Source organism: Lactuca serriola, chromosome 1 (assembly GCF_051521515.1).
Source record: "Lactuca serriola cultivar US96UC23 chromosome 1, Lser_US96UC23_V15, whole genome shotgun sequence".
Taxonomy (NCBI): domain Eukaryota; kingdom Viridiplantae; phylum Streptophyta; class Magnoliopsida; order Asterales; family Asteraceae; genus Lactuca; species Lactuca serriola.
In genome coordinates this window covers 46,953,579-46,969,133 of record NC_136408.1, presented here as the reverse complement: position 1 = coordinate 46,969,133, position 15,555 = coordinate 46,953,579, and the positions used below count along the sequence as shown (strand labels likewise).

The following is a 15,555-nucleotide window of genomic DNA, read 5'->3' as shown; positions in this document are numbered from 1 at the left end:
ATCTGGTACTAATAAAATTTCTAAACGCACAAAGCACGCAACATTCGAGCATCAAACAATTCAAATCAAAGCACAACCTAAACATGCCATCCTATTAGATAACTGATCTCATACTAGCATGCACACACACACACACACACACACACATATATATATATATATATATATATATATATATAAGCTCATATAATAGGAACATAAAGGCATCTCTCCTAGCATACTACCATGCAATCCTGAGCAGATCCTTAGCCAGTCAGCCCAAAAATGTTCCAATGACTTAACCCATTAAGCTTTAACATCCAAAATTCAGATCTAAGCTCATAAAAGTATGTTAAGCCATAAAGTTGCAAATTCATGCTTTTGCATGACTTAATGGGACTCAAACCATGTATTAAGCCTTCCATCTCTCTTAAGTGGTCACCAACTCATGCATGGTTGAGTCTTAACCTCCAAGATTCGATTTTATGATATCAAACACCCCTAAGATTCCAAAAGGACAACTCAAATGGTCTGGAGTAGTCCATACTCCATGAGACCAAAGTTATGGGACCAAAAATGGTAAGGTCTTCCCTAAACCTAAATCTAAGCTTAGAATGTACAAGTTTAAGACTTTATACCTCCTCACCTGGATCGCGTATGCCCCGCGTACCCATGGGTACGTCCAACGTATGTAGGGGACGCGACGACTTTGCACATGCATGGGAGTATGTCATGCGTACCTTGTATATGCTCGCGTACTCAGGCCTAGTCCACGGGTAATAAGAAGTTTAACGCAAGAATTCTACCTGGCGAATCCGGGCGTTACAGAAATTTCTAGATCTTTTAAGATTCATTGAATCTATTAATGACATGTTTAATCTCAGATTATGTTCTACTATTTGTGACTGGGATACCGAGGATCACAAAATAGATGTGAATAACCATACAAATTAGCTTGGCACTCTCGATGTCATTTATCATCTCAGTTTAATGTGTTGGTTAACCACATACGCTCTATTGATCAACGATAATTTTTTGAGATGCCCATTATTACTCTTTATAGTCACTATCAGTGTGCCGGTTAACCACACGCGCTCCATTAACTACTATAAAGTATAATTTGTAATTTTATGGATTAACATACTTTTCACATTTTCCTAAAGTAACTAAGAGTGAGATTTTATAAAATATTTTAGTTACTTTTTATTTCATTATACTTATTAATGAAGTTATTGTCCTATCAGACCCGTTCTGTTACGACCCTCCACCAAACAAGGAAGCGGTGGGTGAGAGTGGACACCCATTCAACCGCCATTTTATAGGCAATTTCCTTATACTCCCTTATAGTTCGGCTTCGTGGATGAGACATACTAACGATCCGACTGACTTAATCTTATACATATAGTAATTAACTTTTAATATATTATATATAAGGTGTATGTAACATCCCAAAATTCATGACCAAAAATTTTCATTTTTAATTACGTAATTATAAAAGCCAATAGTCTAAAAACATTAATAGTTTCAACACATGTCATAATCAAAATCAATATCCAAAACATGTCATAAAAAAACAACATCGGAGTACAACTCCCAAAGATCTCATGTGCGGAAATCATAGTGTGATGCGTTGCGATCATGCCGAATCCTTTCCTTTCGAAGAAGAGGTAACTAAAACCAAAACTAAAAACCATAAGCACGAAGCTTAGTGAGTTCCCCATCATACCACATACCATACAATAAACATACTGCGTAGCATATTCGGGTGCTGGCCTACCCCTTCGGTTTCTTTCAACCGGTACTGCTTAGCGTTCCAGGGTGTTGGCATATCCATTCGATCTCTTTCAACCGGTAACCTCCTAGCATATCAGGGTGCTGACATACCCCTTCGGTCTCTTTCAACCGGTAACTGCCTAGCATATCTGGGTGCTAGCCTACCCCTTCGGTTTTTTCAACCGGTTACAGGGTCTATTTCACCCCTACCACTACCACATAATATCCTAGCATATAAGCACATAAATCACATACTACCTAGCGTATCTGGGTGTTAGCCTACCCCTTCGGTCTTTTTCGACCGGTTACGAGGTTTATTTCACCCCTACCACTACCACATAATAACATAGCATACAAGCACATAAATCTCAACAGATAGTAGCATACTAGACAATTATCACAAAGACAATCATCTCTATTATAAACAACTACTAGCAGGCCGACATTGGTGCCTACGACCCACTCATATAAGGAAGGTAACTCACCTCAACTGTGTGTGCAGAAATCGTCCTCCTCGGACGGCTCGGGACTCCTCTCCCTAAAGCATAACAAGTACCTTAGTTAGTTATTGGGCCCAAGTATGACTCCTTTATGGCCCAACTTCTAATTTATGTCCCAAGGCAAGGTCCCTTAGTTCTTGCCCTAATGGTCCTTTTCCCCCCAAGGTCCAATCCATAATCAATTTAAGGCCCAAGTCCATTACTTTAAGCTTTAAAGCCCAATAAATCCCAATAAGGCCCAAAAGGCCCAACACCATAAATCCCAGTCCTAGGCCTTACTCCACAATGGGCCATGAGGCCCAACAAATCGAGGCCCAACCACCTAAGGCCCAAAAAACCACATTAACCATTCTGTATGCGTACGTGCGACGTACCTGGCATGTACGACCGACGTACGTTGGCCTTGACCAGAAGTGGGAAACTGACCCGAAACGCGCAACATACTAGGGGGTACGCCCAACGTTCCTGCCAGTCAGTGCTGACCCGATACGTGGGCGAAGTGGGCAGAGGCCCGGGGCAACAAAAAGATAAGGGCATCATTTTATTGAAGTATGTTATAGGTATCACCTAATTTAATTTTGCCCAAGTCCATTCGATCTCTTCTCCAGCGGTAACTTCAATCGATGCAGGCAGGCAAAGCGCGAGAATTGAAAATTTTCAATGTACTCAACGCCTAATCTCCTGGAATAACGAAGCGTCAAGACTAAGACTCGAGAATCAAGATACATAATACTAAGAGTCGAATCTCCTGTCAATTTCTTTCTCAAATCACATGATTTGTGTATACCCTCGTCACTCTTTCAATTGATTTCTAAATACCTTCTCACCTTCTGTCCCAATTTCTTCTGTTTACATGAATACCTAATTTTGAAAAGTGAAGACCAATTATATTTAGTTGTGTACACTTCATCCGTTCAGAGGTATGATTTTCGATAACTAATTTGTTGGTTGTGCTTATTTTATTGTTCTTGTGACCACAATCCATTTTTTAACATTTTGATTCTCTATCTGATTAATCCGAATTCATATATTTGATCCATGAGATATATATTTCTATCTAAACTTCTTATTATGAAATAATTGTGTTTTTAATTTCAGATTACCCAGTTAAATCGTCGAGCCTCAAAGGTCTGGTAAGTTTTCCTTATTTTGATTTTGGGTTAAGGTTTTGTCCGTTTTGATTTTTGATGAATACTTATAGAAGACAATAGCATGCACGTGCTCTTTTTTTGTAAACAATACTTTCTATCCAGTACCTATTCCCAGCTTCTTATATCTTATTGTAAGGATATTTTTTTGTCATTTCATAGGTAAAGAGACTGGAAATAGAATGAAGAATTAAAGTTTCAAAATTTGAAACTCATTCAATCTTGACAGATGGTCTTTTTGGGGTAGAATAAATGTTGAAAAGTAAAAACTTAGAAGTTCAATGCTATTGTAGGTCTCATTTCTAATGTACATTGTTATTTTTGGTTAAAAAAATGGGGCTTATGTTTCAAAGTTTGAAACTCATTAAAACTGGAAAGCTCAAATGTGAATCTGTATTTTGATAAACCCCTGTCAAAATAAAAAATGAGGCTTATGTTGCAAATAGTTATAATTAATAGTGCATATGATTTTCTTTGTTGAATCTACTTATTAATGAAGCTAAGAACATTTGTTTGAAGCTGAATGATTAAAGTGTAAATATATGGAACGATTATTTGAAACATTGTTTTTAAGTGGTTTTTGCAAGTTTTTTGTTTGTATTAAAATATTAAATACAAAATGTATTGCACTTTTGTATTACAAATGATGTTGTAATGGTTCGAACTTAGGGGCATAATTAACTTATCTCGCCCTGGGCATTGAAAAATAATGGACCGGCCATGCTGCCAGTCACCCTAAAGTCCTTTTGACTTAATCCATTAAGTCCCCACGTCCAGAACATAGATCTAGGCTCCTAACAACGTCCTTAACCATAAAGTTATGAACTTTATGCTTTTGCATGCATGGATGGGGATTAAGACACCCATTAAGTCCATAAGCTCACTTTGTGGCCATCTATCACTTGCATGGTTGGGGCTAAACCATCAAGATTTGATTTTTATGGTCCTAAATGCTTCCAAAAGCTCAAAAGGACAACTCTTATGGACAGATTCTTCCAAAACTCAAAGGACCTCAAGTATGGGACCAAAATGTGACATAAAACTCCCAAAAACTACATCTAAGCATGCAATGGTCAAGGTTGGAACTTGATACCTCAAACAAGTAAGAAAAGATGCCAAACTTATGGATCTACAAGCTCTCTTCAAGTCCTTGCTCCTTCTTCAAACTCCTTGCTCTTCAAAACCACCAAAACAACACAAAAATGCTCAAAGTAAGCTCTAGATACATACAATGGAGTTAGGGTTCGAGTTGGACACTATGAGGAAAAAGGAGGCCGAGAGGATAAGGGTTTGGAGGGTTATAAGTTGTTTAAATAGGGTGCAAACCCTAAATTTTAGGGTTTGCATCTGATCAACCTACGCCCAGCGTACGCATGGGGGCTCCCTGCTCCACACCTCATATATGTACGCCGTGCGTACACCCTGTACACCCAACGTACACTTCGCCCCAACATTCCAACATATCATACTTATATTAGAAAGCAACATAATACCTGACAAATCTCGGGCGTTACAGTGTATTTTAAAACTTTCAAAATACAATGTTTAAATTAAAATTTCGAACTTAAGGAATTAATTTAATTTAAAATAAACCAATTATGTTTTTGATCTTTATCTTTTAATTAATCAAATAATTAAATATAATTAAATCATAAGGATAATACACAAATTCAAGATAAGGTTATCTGATTAGAAAATATAATTATTCAATTTTATACAATTAAAAAAACATTATCTAAGGTAATTATCCTAATAAATTTATGAATTAAGCCAAAAAACGATTTTAGCTGATCTGAGGGTCCACCACATTGTGGTGGAGCGACAGAATGACGATTCTGTCTTTCCTCCAAGTCGGGTTTTGTTCAAGTTCAAGCAATGTACATCCAATTATTAGACAACCATACGCTCTAATATTACTAATGGGTTTTACATGTATTAATGCGGATAAATCGTTAACACTTAAGGGTATATGCAACCTAAAGATCTAAGTCATAACACTATTGATGTAAAATTCTATTGAACAACAAGAACAGTTTAACCCTAGGTAATTTCGAAAATTATAGAAGGAACAACATACCTTTTGATTATTGTAATAAACAATCAAGAATCCTTACTTCAATAACTTGGAAGCTAGCACCACAAGTGTCGTGCGTCTGATAGTTCACACCTAATACAAGCAACAAGAAGCTTTTGAGAGAGGAGAGAAGGGATGATTTTCGGCATTGGCTCTTAGAATCAAATGGTAGCCGAAAATTAAAGGCTAGGGGTCCTTATATAGTGCAACTTGAAAACCCTAGATAACCCTAAATGAATAAAATAATATTTATTCAATTTGGTAATTATCCAGCTTCCTATATATCTGCAAAGAATATTCCAGATGCCTTGGAATAACCTACAATTCGTCTGTCTCATTCCAATGAAGGTTCTGGACTCTTTCTTGTTCAACTATTGAACAGTTTCATTTTAACCCTTGCAATTTAATTAATAATTAATCCCAAAATTAATCTAATTAATTTCTGATTAATTATTAATTAAATATTACTATTTCTAATTTATATATTATTTCCATAACATATTAATAAATTCATTTATTGCTATTTATTAATCATATAAAAAATCAATAAATCAGTCTCTCTCTAAAAATCATCCTATTCAATTACTAGGTTTGAGGGCAACCAAAAACGACTTTGCTAATAACTTAAGATTATACTAATTTAGTTATTGGCTTAGACACGTAATCCATGCCTAACCCAACTCGTCGGTCACTAAGCCCCCCATTGACAACACTATAATTCTCAGTACCTGTCTACGACATACGTTAAACAAAATAATACACGAGTCTCTACTAAACAACTACTGACCTCACATACGTGGGTGAAATCCATGATGGCTCACGACACACCATGACACCATCCAACCATTGGGATGAGGAACTCACGATTCTTCACTGTTCTTACCATCCCCCAACCATACACATGAAAACTCCCGTCCAGCATCTAATGGGCCTAAAGGCCCATTGTCATCATCCCACTGACCGTTAAGAACCCAATCAACAACCCACTCAACATTTTGCCGGTAGATATTTTTTGTTTTTTTCTTGAGGTCAAAGATTAAGTTAAGCATTTATGTAAACCTGATTAAATTTTTAACTTTTTTTACAGGGTTTAAAAAATAAATTTCTAGTTTTCTTAATTTCCTATTGATCAAGGTGTTTTTAGATTTTATCAGTGATTTCCCGATGTTTAGTTACTTAGTTATTTACATTCTATAGCTAGATTTTATAAATTATATTTCAACCTTAGAACAAGAGGCCAAATTATCCATTTGAGTTGATTATTGGATTTATCCATAAATAAACAATATATAAAGGTATTAGGAAGCTTAAAAGTCAGGATTCCATGAGCCCTCCTGACCCTATTGCCGTCTGCCACTGTGGAGGACCAATGATGTCACCATGAGTTAGCTTCTCCAACATATGTGACTATGCAGCCGGGGAAAACATTATTTTTCTTTCTGTTGTACAAAATCAAGATATAGAAATACGTTAGTTGTGAGATCCATATACTACATGAGTTTATTTAAAAAAAAATATGAAGATCTAAATATTTGAAAAGTTTGAATTTATAAGAAAAATGAAAAAAATATTGAATTATTAAAAATGAAGTGTTTTTTTTTCTAAATTAAATTTAAATAAATAATTTAGATAAATAACAAATGAAACTAATAAAACTTTAATTTACAAATTTTAAAATTAGAAGGTAAGTTCTTTAATAAAATTGACATTTATTTATTATTAGATTTATTGCAATTATTATATTTAAATATTATATGAAATTTAATAAAAAAAACTATAAAATGACATGTGAAAAAACACTTAATTTAAAATAACGACAAAATGACTATAACAAAATAAATGAGAGTGTAACATATAATAAAAACCCAAACATGCATAGTCTTCTTTCATTATTAACCACTGTCTTGTGATCCTTGATTCATTATTTTATTTTTATTGAAAACGACTTCCTTTTTTTTTTTTTTTTTTTTCTGGATTCTTCGGAATGCTATATATGATACTTATTATTCATATATGAAATATCATATGGAGGGACATTTATGTAATAAGGCCAACTATTTCCTTTCCACAGTACTTGATGGTTTTTGAGTAGTTAACTTCAGTTGTGTAAATCAATAGGTTCAATGAGGTTGCTGATTTTTTTTCAACTGCATTAATTAATATCATTCAACAAAGCTTATATATACTCCATACTACAAAGAAAATGAAGGGGGGATGGGATTATGAAATGCAAAATTATATACTCCATATCCGCAGATATGCCTTCTGAAGTACCTTATGCATTAGTAGTCACTTCAGCAAGCATAACAATTTACATGACAGGTGGATTGATAGAGGCTGGACATTACATATTGATATATTTGTTTCCTTCTTTTATAAAAATAATAGAGCATGTAAGATCTAGATTACTCAAGAAATTCTGTATATGCTAAGAGGCTGGAATATCATCTTACTTCTACTTTTAAGGATCCATTCCGTTTGTTAGACTAACCGAAAAACTTGCTGTTAATTGATAAGTTAACTTATGAATTGATAATGTTTGGTAAAAAATAGTTGTTAAGTTAGATTGTAAATGTAAAATGACACAAATACACATTTAGATATATAATTAAAAACTAGCATTATAGTATATAACTAATGATATATTTGGAATATTTTTGAAAAAACTCCATAAGCTTCTTTAAATCTATTTCAAAAGTTATCAAAAACTAGCTTATAAGCTATAAGCTAGTTTATAAGCTATAATAAGTTATTTTTATGGTTTTAACATACAACAATTACAATAAACTAGTTTATTTTTTTAGTTAAAAGTTATATTTTTACCCGATCAATTAACAACAGTTTTTCATATGAACATGATTGTGGGTAATGTGAGGAGTGTCTAAATCAGATGCATTTGTAGCTTCTTTGCAACTTGCGGATTGATAGCTGCATATCCAAGTTGCATCACACTTTTATTTCTTTTATTTTCCAAAAAAGAAAACCACGTACGTTTCTTTATTAGCAAGTGGGCTTCTTCAAGTCTCTAATGTGATCGACTTTATACTATTTTAAAACAGAACTTTCTAGTCTCAAAAGTCAAAAGTCAAGACAAATTATTAGGAGTAAAGAAATTGTAACATCAATTATTTCAAAAAAAAAAATTATTTCAAAATAAAAGGTTTACTTTTATTTATTATTTATTGAGTATTATTATTATTATGTTAGATTATTAGACTATAATCTCCAATTCTAGAAAAACACATATGATCAAAAGAGCTCAAAATCCCTTTTTAATCATCTGAACAGTTTCTTGGTTAAGAAAATCTTGATTTAATTGGATGATGTTAACTGATTGATAATTTCACAGGCTTTAATTAAAATAATTTGGTTGTTCAATTTGATTAAAAAATTTAAGAATTCTTAAAAAAGCAACAATTGATATATACCAATTATAATCTTTGAAAGTTTTGTGTTTTATTATTAAACAATTAAATCTGAATATCTAAATACATCATCAGATGATTCACCAAGATCATACTTCAAGTATTTAAATCATCGTTTCATTTCAAAATCATAAAAAACAACTAATAAATTAGTGTCTCCTATCAACCTAGGAATTCAACATTCATGTCAATCACTTTAAATGGCCCTACACCAACTTCCAACCTTTTCCATACGATTAAACTTAGTGAAAACAGAAGTTTCTCGAGAGAAAGGGCCCCACACAATTACACCCTAAAAATATCTAAACCCCCGAAATCAACGCAAACCGTTGATCTATTCCAATCCAACAGCCTTAAACCTACACAAATTGCTACCTTTATGTACGCTCTTCTCTTCTGCAACTTGACATATATATTTATAGCTTCTTTCTCGAGTGTTCTTGCGACATTCAGCGTACATACCATTCATGGGTGGTGGGTTGGTTGACGCTGACTCATTTCCTCTGCTCTTTATCCCCACATAAACTTTCAATTACTCGGTCAAAGATGCTCAGCTGCCTATAACAGCTCTCTGTTATTTCAAGAAGCCAAACGATTGAATTCTGTATCTTTGTTTAGAGTATTTCATTGATTTGTAAAATGGGTGGAAATGGTGTAAAAAGTAGTGATTTTTATCAAGTTTTGGGATTAGAGAAGGGATGCACCGAAGCAGAGCTCAAGAACGCTTACAAGAAGCTTGCACTGGTTAGAACTTTTATTTTCGAAATATTTTCTCAAATGAATCTTTTACTTGAATAGTTTGTATTCTCAAATTATGTGTTTTTTTTACAGAGGTGGCATCCAGATCGTTGTTCGGCGTTTGGTGATTCCAAGCACGTGGAAGAGGCAAAGAAGAAGTTCCAGGATATACAAGAAGCCTATTCTGGTAATTTCCATATGTTCTCATTTTGCTCATGATGTTAGAGTTCGATTTGGATTATGTAAAGATGTTTGTACTTAAAAAAGATGGATTCTTTTTGAGGTTTTTATAATTGAGTTTCCGAAGTTGTTGACTGACTTCCTTCATATTTTTCTGTTTCATAGTGCTTTCAAATGCCAACAAAAGATTCATGTACGATGTAGGAGTTTATGATAGTGATGATGACGAAAATGTAAGTTCCTCGTTGGAAACAATTCATACACAATGTTCCTATTAACTTTTGACCTGAAACTGGGCCACCATACAAAAGAAAGAATTGTTTAATGAGAAGAATTATGATTGGATCTCAAAACATTTTGATACAAGAAACTTTCCATTCGAGTTATATTTCCTAATCTTGAAATTGGCCATAAGAATCAAGATCGTAGTTATGACCCAATCAAACTTATACTGATAAATGAAACTGGAAGCAGGGGATGGCTGATTTCTTGAGCGAAATGGCAGTGATGATGAGTCAAAACAAACCTGCGGTAAGTTTACTTTTTTCTACCACTTTTACAATCGAACCTTTTTGGAACCAAAATTAATGGTGGAATAAGCTTCGCACACTTTAGTGATGATAAAATGGTCCTTAATTACTTGTCCAAACTTAATATGGAGATGGAAGGTGAGGGTAAATTGGTCCAAAACCCGAAACTTTTGGTTCATTGCAATCTTAGTTTTGATAGGCCTTTAAAGGGAGGTGGTTGGTGTATACCTTTTAGCCATTATAGTATGGTAGGCCCTTCTTGATGTTAACTCAAACTATTCATGTCTCTAGCCTGTTATGTTAAATCAACTTAATTTGTAAAACGAATATATTGTGGTCCAAGAGGGTGAGTCTGTATTCTTCTAGTAAACCCTCCTGATATGAAAGATTGAAAGTGACGTGCTTTTGTCCAAATCTTGATTTCAAAAAATATATATATATATATACAAAATTTGAAATCAGTTTATGGTGTTAAACAGGAAAATGGGGAGGAGGCTTTTCAGGAACTAAAGGATTTGTTTGAGGAGATGTTTGAAAGTGATATCGAATCACTTAGTTCTTCTTCTCAAACAGGAAGTGCGACTTCTCATTCATCTTTGTTTTCAAGTTGTGGTGAAAGTTTGAGTTCTAACAAGCGAGGTTCCTCAGAGATGTCAGATACCAAGGTTGAAGATGCTCAGTTTGAAGGATTTTGCATAGGGGTTGGTGTACACTATTCTTGGTTTTTTATAGTTCATTTCTTGAAATTGATGTGTGAATGAATCTAACATTAATGAATGGTGTTTTGTTTGTGGGTGTTTGAAGACAGGCGGGTTGCCACCGGGAAGGTTTGAGGAGAGAGGGAAGGGGAGGAGCAACAGAAGGGTGTGTTCAAGAAAGGGGTGGCGCTAGATAGTTGTGCTACCTTCTTAATTGTCTCTGGTGGAAGCTCGAAGGAGCATCACTTTAGGCGAATCTTGGAGTCGACTTAGTGTTGACTAATTTCTTGTAAAGCTTGATTGAGATTAAAAAACTGGCTGCAAAGTTTATGTTTGTCTAATTTCATTCGATGCAATAGTAGTAATTGGTGCGATTTTGCTTATGTCACAAGTTAGTTGCAAACTATTGATCCTATGAATGTAGGCGGCTGAGACTCTAAACCAATCAAAAATTTGGGACCATTTACTTTTATTATTATGTTTAATATTATAAACCTTCATTGATAAACTAAAAATTTATAAATAAGGAGTTAATTTTTTTATTATATAAATGTTTTTTTAATATATTTATGATATTAAGTTATTTTTTCTAGTTTTTTTATGTGTAATTTCTTTAATAAAATTTTATAATCAATTTTTTTATTAAATGTTTTTTAATTGATAAAATAGTTAATCAATCAGTTATTTTTTTGTGATATTATAGATTTTAAATAATTTTTTTTAACAATTTTAATTTAGAAAAACTCTCTTTTCTGCAGAGAAAATAATTGCATGAATAGTTAATATAATTGTATATGCAACATATGCATTTGAAAAAGAACTAAACTTTTTAATGTAATTAAATATACTGATAATTGTATTACATTCTAAATGTATATTATCTCTTAAAAGTTTTAGTTCTTAAAATAAATCTAAATTGTCAATATCTAAGTTATTATCGTGATTTAAAGATTTTTTCAGATTTAAACAATGTTTTTTTAAAGTATTTTCATCAAATGATTTTAATTTTTTTTTTATACTAAATAGAAAACCAAAAATATGTTTGAACTTATTAAATTGATCAAATCTACTTTTAAGTGATGTAATAATTTGATTACTATATATAAAAAGTAATCAATTTTAAATAACTTAGGAGTTTTAATAGTTTTATTAACAACATTTTCATTTAATCGTTTATTTCTTTGAATGATATGTATTTCACGAAATTCAGATTTTACTTCCATTTCTAAAACCAATTCTTTTGCATCATCTAAAATCTCTTCAAACCCGTTTTTATTTTTCAAAGAAACAGAAAAGTCCATTTAATTGATCTATAGCATCATTGATACATATATCATTTTGATTGCAAGTTTTTATTAAAAGTGTTAATAGCAAGCAAGACATCATACCAAATAATCATTTCTAATAAAGATTCAAAGTTTTCAGTGTCATACTTAGCTAAACATTTAGCCTCACTTTTAATTTTGGATCTCCATAATCTTTAGATAATTGTAAAAGTGTATTTCTTAATTGTGGTGCTTAAAATCTAATTGCTTTTACACTTTGTACCATACTTTCCCAAGGAGTTTGCGTTAATACTTTAAGTGTTAGGTTTAATATATTTTCTTGTAATATTTTCCACCTTTTAGTTGATGAAGCAAATATCGAATATATACATTGTATAACTCCAAAAAGTTAACTAGCTTTAGGACACGAATCAACCATATCACAAATTACTAAATTTAAACTATGACAATCGCAAGGAGTGTATAATGCTCTATGATTAATATCTAACAATCGTTTCTGCATGCTTTGATGTTTTCATTTCATATTTGATCAATTGTCATAACCTTGACCCTTAATATCATTTATATATAGTCTTATATTTTTAATTTCATTAATTATAACATTATATAAGCCTTTATTGATTTGTATTTCTATAATTAAAAATTCTAGAAAGTACGTTTTAACTTCTATATGAGTTGTTGAAAGATCTAAACATCGTAAGATAATTGATATTAATTTGTTCCTTATGACTTGTATTTAGCTTATTTTATTTTCTTAAACATTTTATTTTTAACTTCTTATGCTAATAAACTGATAAGTTTATTTTGAATATCGTGTCCAAGATAATGGTTATGAATTTCTTTGTTTTTAATTCGCCTAATATGTTGTTGCATAATATGATCAAATTTTCCAATCATTTCAATTATACTTAAACAATTACCATTATTTTCTTCATAAATCTTTTCATTTGTTTCATTAAATGCTAAATTATTTTTTCCTAAAGTTTTTGTTACAACGATGATTCTTTTTAAAACATTTCCCAATGTTCTTTTTATTTATTTATTTATTGTTTGCTTGTCAATTGTTTTATTATTATCTAATATAGTTTGTAAGTAAATCCATGCCTCATAATAAGAATGTGTTCGTTACTTGCTTCATGTCTTTTTAGCTAACATAATAGAAATATGGATCCGATCATTGTTACTTTTATTTGCTAATGAACATGTAGATATATTTACATTAAATAATCTACAACAGAAACAAAAAACTCTATCTACATTCATGGAATAAACCAATCATGATCATTCATATTTTTCTCCATGTGGTATTTTTTGCATATAAATATATGTAGTAAAGCTTCTTAAATGTTGATATTTTGGAAAGTTAAAATTATAGAGCTTAATAGGATATTTTTCTATGATTAAATTTCTTAAATTTGTATTAATATTATTCCATCTACTTGGATCATATATGTTCAAAGGCTCGATATCCTTTTTAATATTAGTTTTGTTTGTTATCATTTTTAGTATTAGTTTGTTCGTTATCATTTTCACTATTAATTTGTTCATTATCATTTTCAATGTTAGTTTGTTCATTATCATTTTTATAGTAGTTTGTTCGTTATCAATTTCAATATTAGTTTGTTCATGATTATTATTATTATGAAGATTAGTTTGTTTTTGTTCGTTATCAACATTTTTTTATGTAGTTAAAAATTTTAAAAACGACCATTTCTGTAATTCTATAAAAGCTTCTTGTTGCATTTTCATTTTCCTTTTTAAATCCCCGGATTTGTATTTCTCTTATACATGATCATTGATTATTTGATTAATAATAATCACCAAGACAACTACAAATGAACAAATAGTAAACTGGAAGTAATGAATTATGTATTAATGGAAATACATGATGCTTGTCTGCTTGACATCGTGAGTCGGTGACATTTGAGTTCTTGATAGCCTTGAAAATAAAAGATAATGGAAAACTCAAATTCGTTCCTACCCTAATTCTATATTATGTAACCAATGGACAATGGATAATTTAAAAAAAAACTAACCCTAATCGGCTATTAATCATAATAGATAATGAAATAATAGAAAACTCAAAACTGGAAAGTGGAAAGTGGAAAGTGGAAACACTGCACATACCGTTTCAGTTCTTGACAGCCTTGAAGTTTTGACTTTTGATTTTTGAATAATGGAGAATAATAGAATCAGAGAACCCGAGAATCAGAGAATGGAGAATAAGGAGAACATAAGGTATTTCAGGCTTTCAGTTTTCAAGAATCAAGATTGGAGAAGCCGCGAATCAAGAATCAGAGAATGAGAAAAGAAGAACAGAAGCACGTGAATCTTCACTCACTTGTAAGAATCGAGACTTTTAGTTTTGCCTTTTGATTTTTGTGGCGTGCATAACTGTGATTGGAGGAAGATTCGAGATTTGTTGAAAGAGCTTGGGTTAAGTAGGACCCGTTAGAATTGGGGGTCCTAAGCCTTAGCTTAGTTATACACAAAGTAAAGCCAACCCTGGGTTAGAGTTTTTCTTAGTGATGTTAAATACTAATAACAATTTTTTTTATTATCATAATGAATTGATTTTCGGTTCAACAATATCAATCATTTATATCCTAACATTTTCTTAAATTCCATGTTTTGTATAATTAACCATCTTTATTTTATAGTATTGCATTTTACACTCTATTTTATGTAAATGGAAAATTTTAGGATTATTATATGCATATAGCTAGGATTATTTTATCACATCGTGGACATTGATGTATATAAATATGCACTTTTGTTATTAAAGATAGCCATTTAATATTTACAGTAGATATTATATCATTTAACAACTAACTATATATCTGGCCATACATTTTCAGAAATTATCATGAACACATTGTTTTTCGCAATCAATAAACCCTTGTATAATAGAAAGAGATTGAAGTTAAACTTGATACACAGAAAAAGATCAAAATTTGATAAGCAAATGATAGTCAAGCACACCATTTGTTATTGGCGTAAATTCACAAAAATATATTACTTTGACGATCATCATTCGTGAACGTATAGTTGTGGTTGTTGGAAAAATAAAGATGATTGAATGATTAGCAATATCATTATGGAGTGATATTGCTAATAATATATGATAAATGTCATCTAAGCATAAGAGTTTTGAGGCATAGATGAGATAAACATGTCAAACTAAACAATAGTTGTTTAGGATCCTATAATCTAGGAGTTTCATA

The 15,555-nt window shown here is 31.8% G+C and overlaps 1 protein-coding gene across 2 annotated transcripts; it reads left to right on the top strand.

Annotated features, from left to right (window-relative positions):
* The first annotated feature begins 9,341 nt into the window (after positions 1–9,341).
* On the top strand, positions 9,342–11,436 carry LOC145087019 (uncharacterized). 2 transcript variants are annotated; one of them, XM_079024924.1, is made up of 6 exons: positions 9,342–9,643; positions 9,731–9,824; positions 9,983–10,050; positions 10,292–10,348; positions 10,827–11,048; positions 11,156–11,436. In XM_079024924.1, the coding sequence occupies exons 1-6, from the start codon at positions 9,539–9,541 to the stop codon at positions 11,240–11,242; spliced, it is 633 nt and encodes a 210-aa protein (XP_078881050.1). In that variant the 5' UTR covers positions 9,342–9,538; the 3' UTR covers positions 11,243–11,436. The 2 variants fall into 2 exon arrangements, with proteins under 2 accessions (XP_078881050.1, XP_078881043.1); XM_079024917.1 differs by having other exon boundaries at positions 9,395–9,643; positions 11,152–11,436.
* The last annotated feature ends 4,119 nt before the right edge of the window (positions 11,437–15,555 follow it).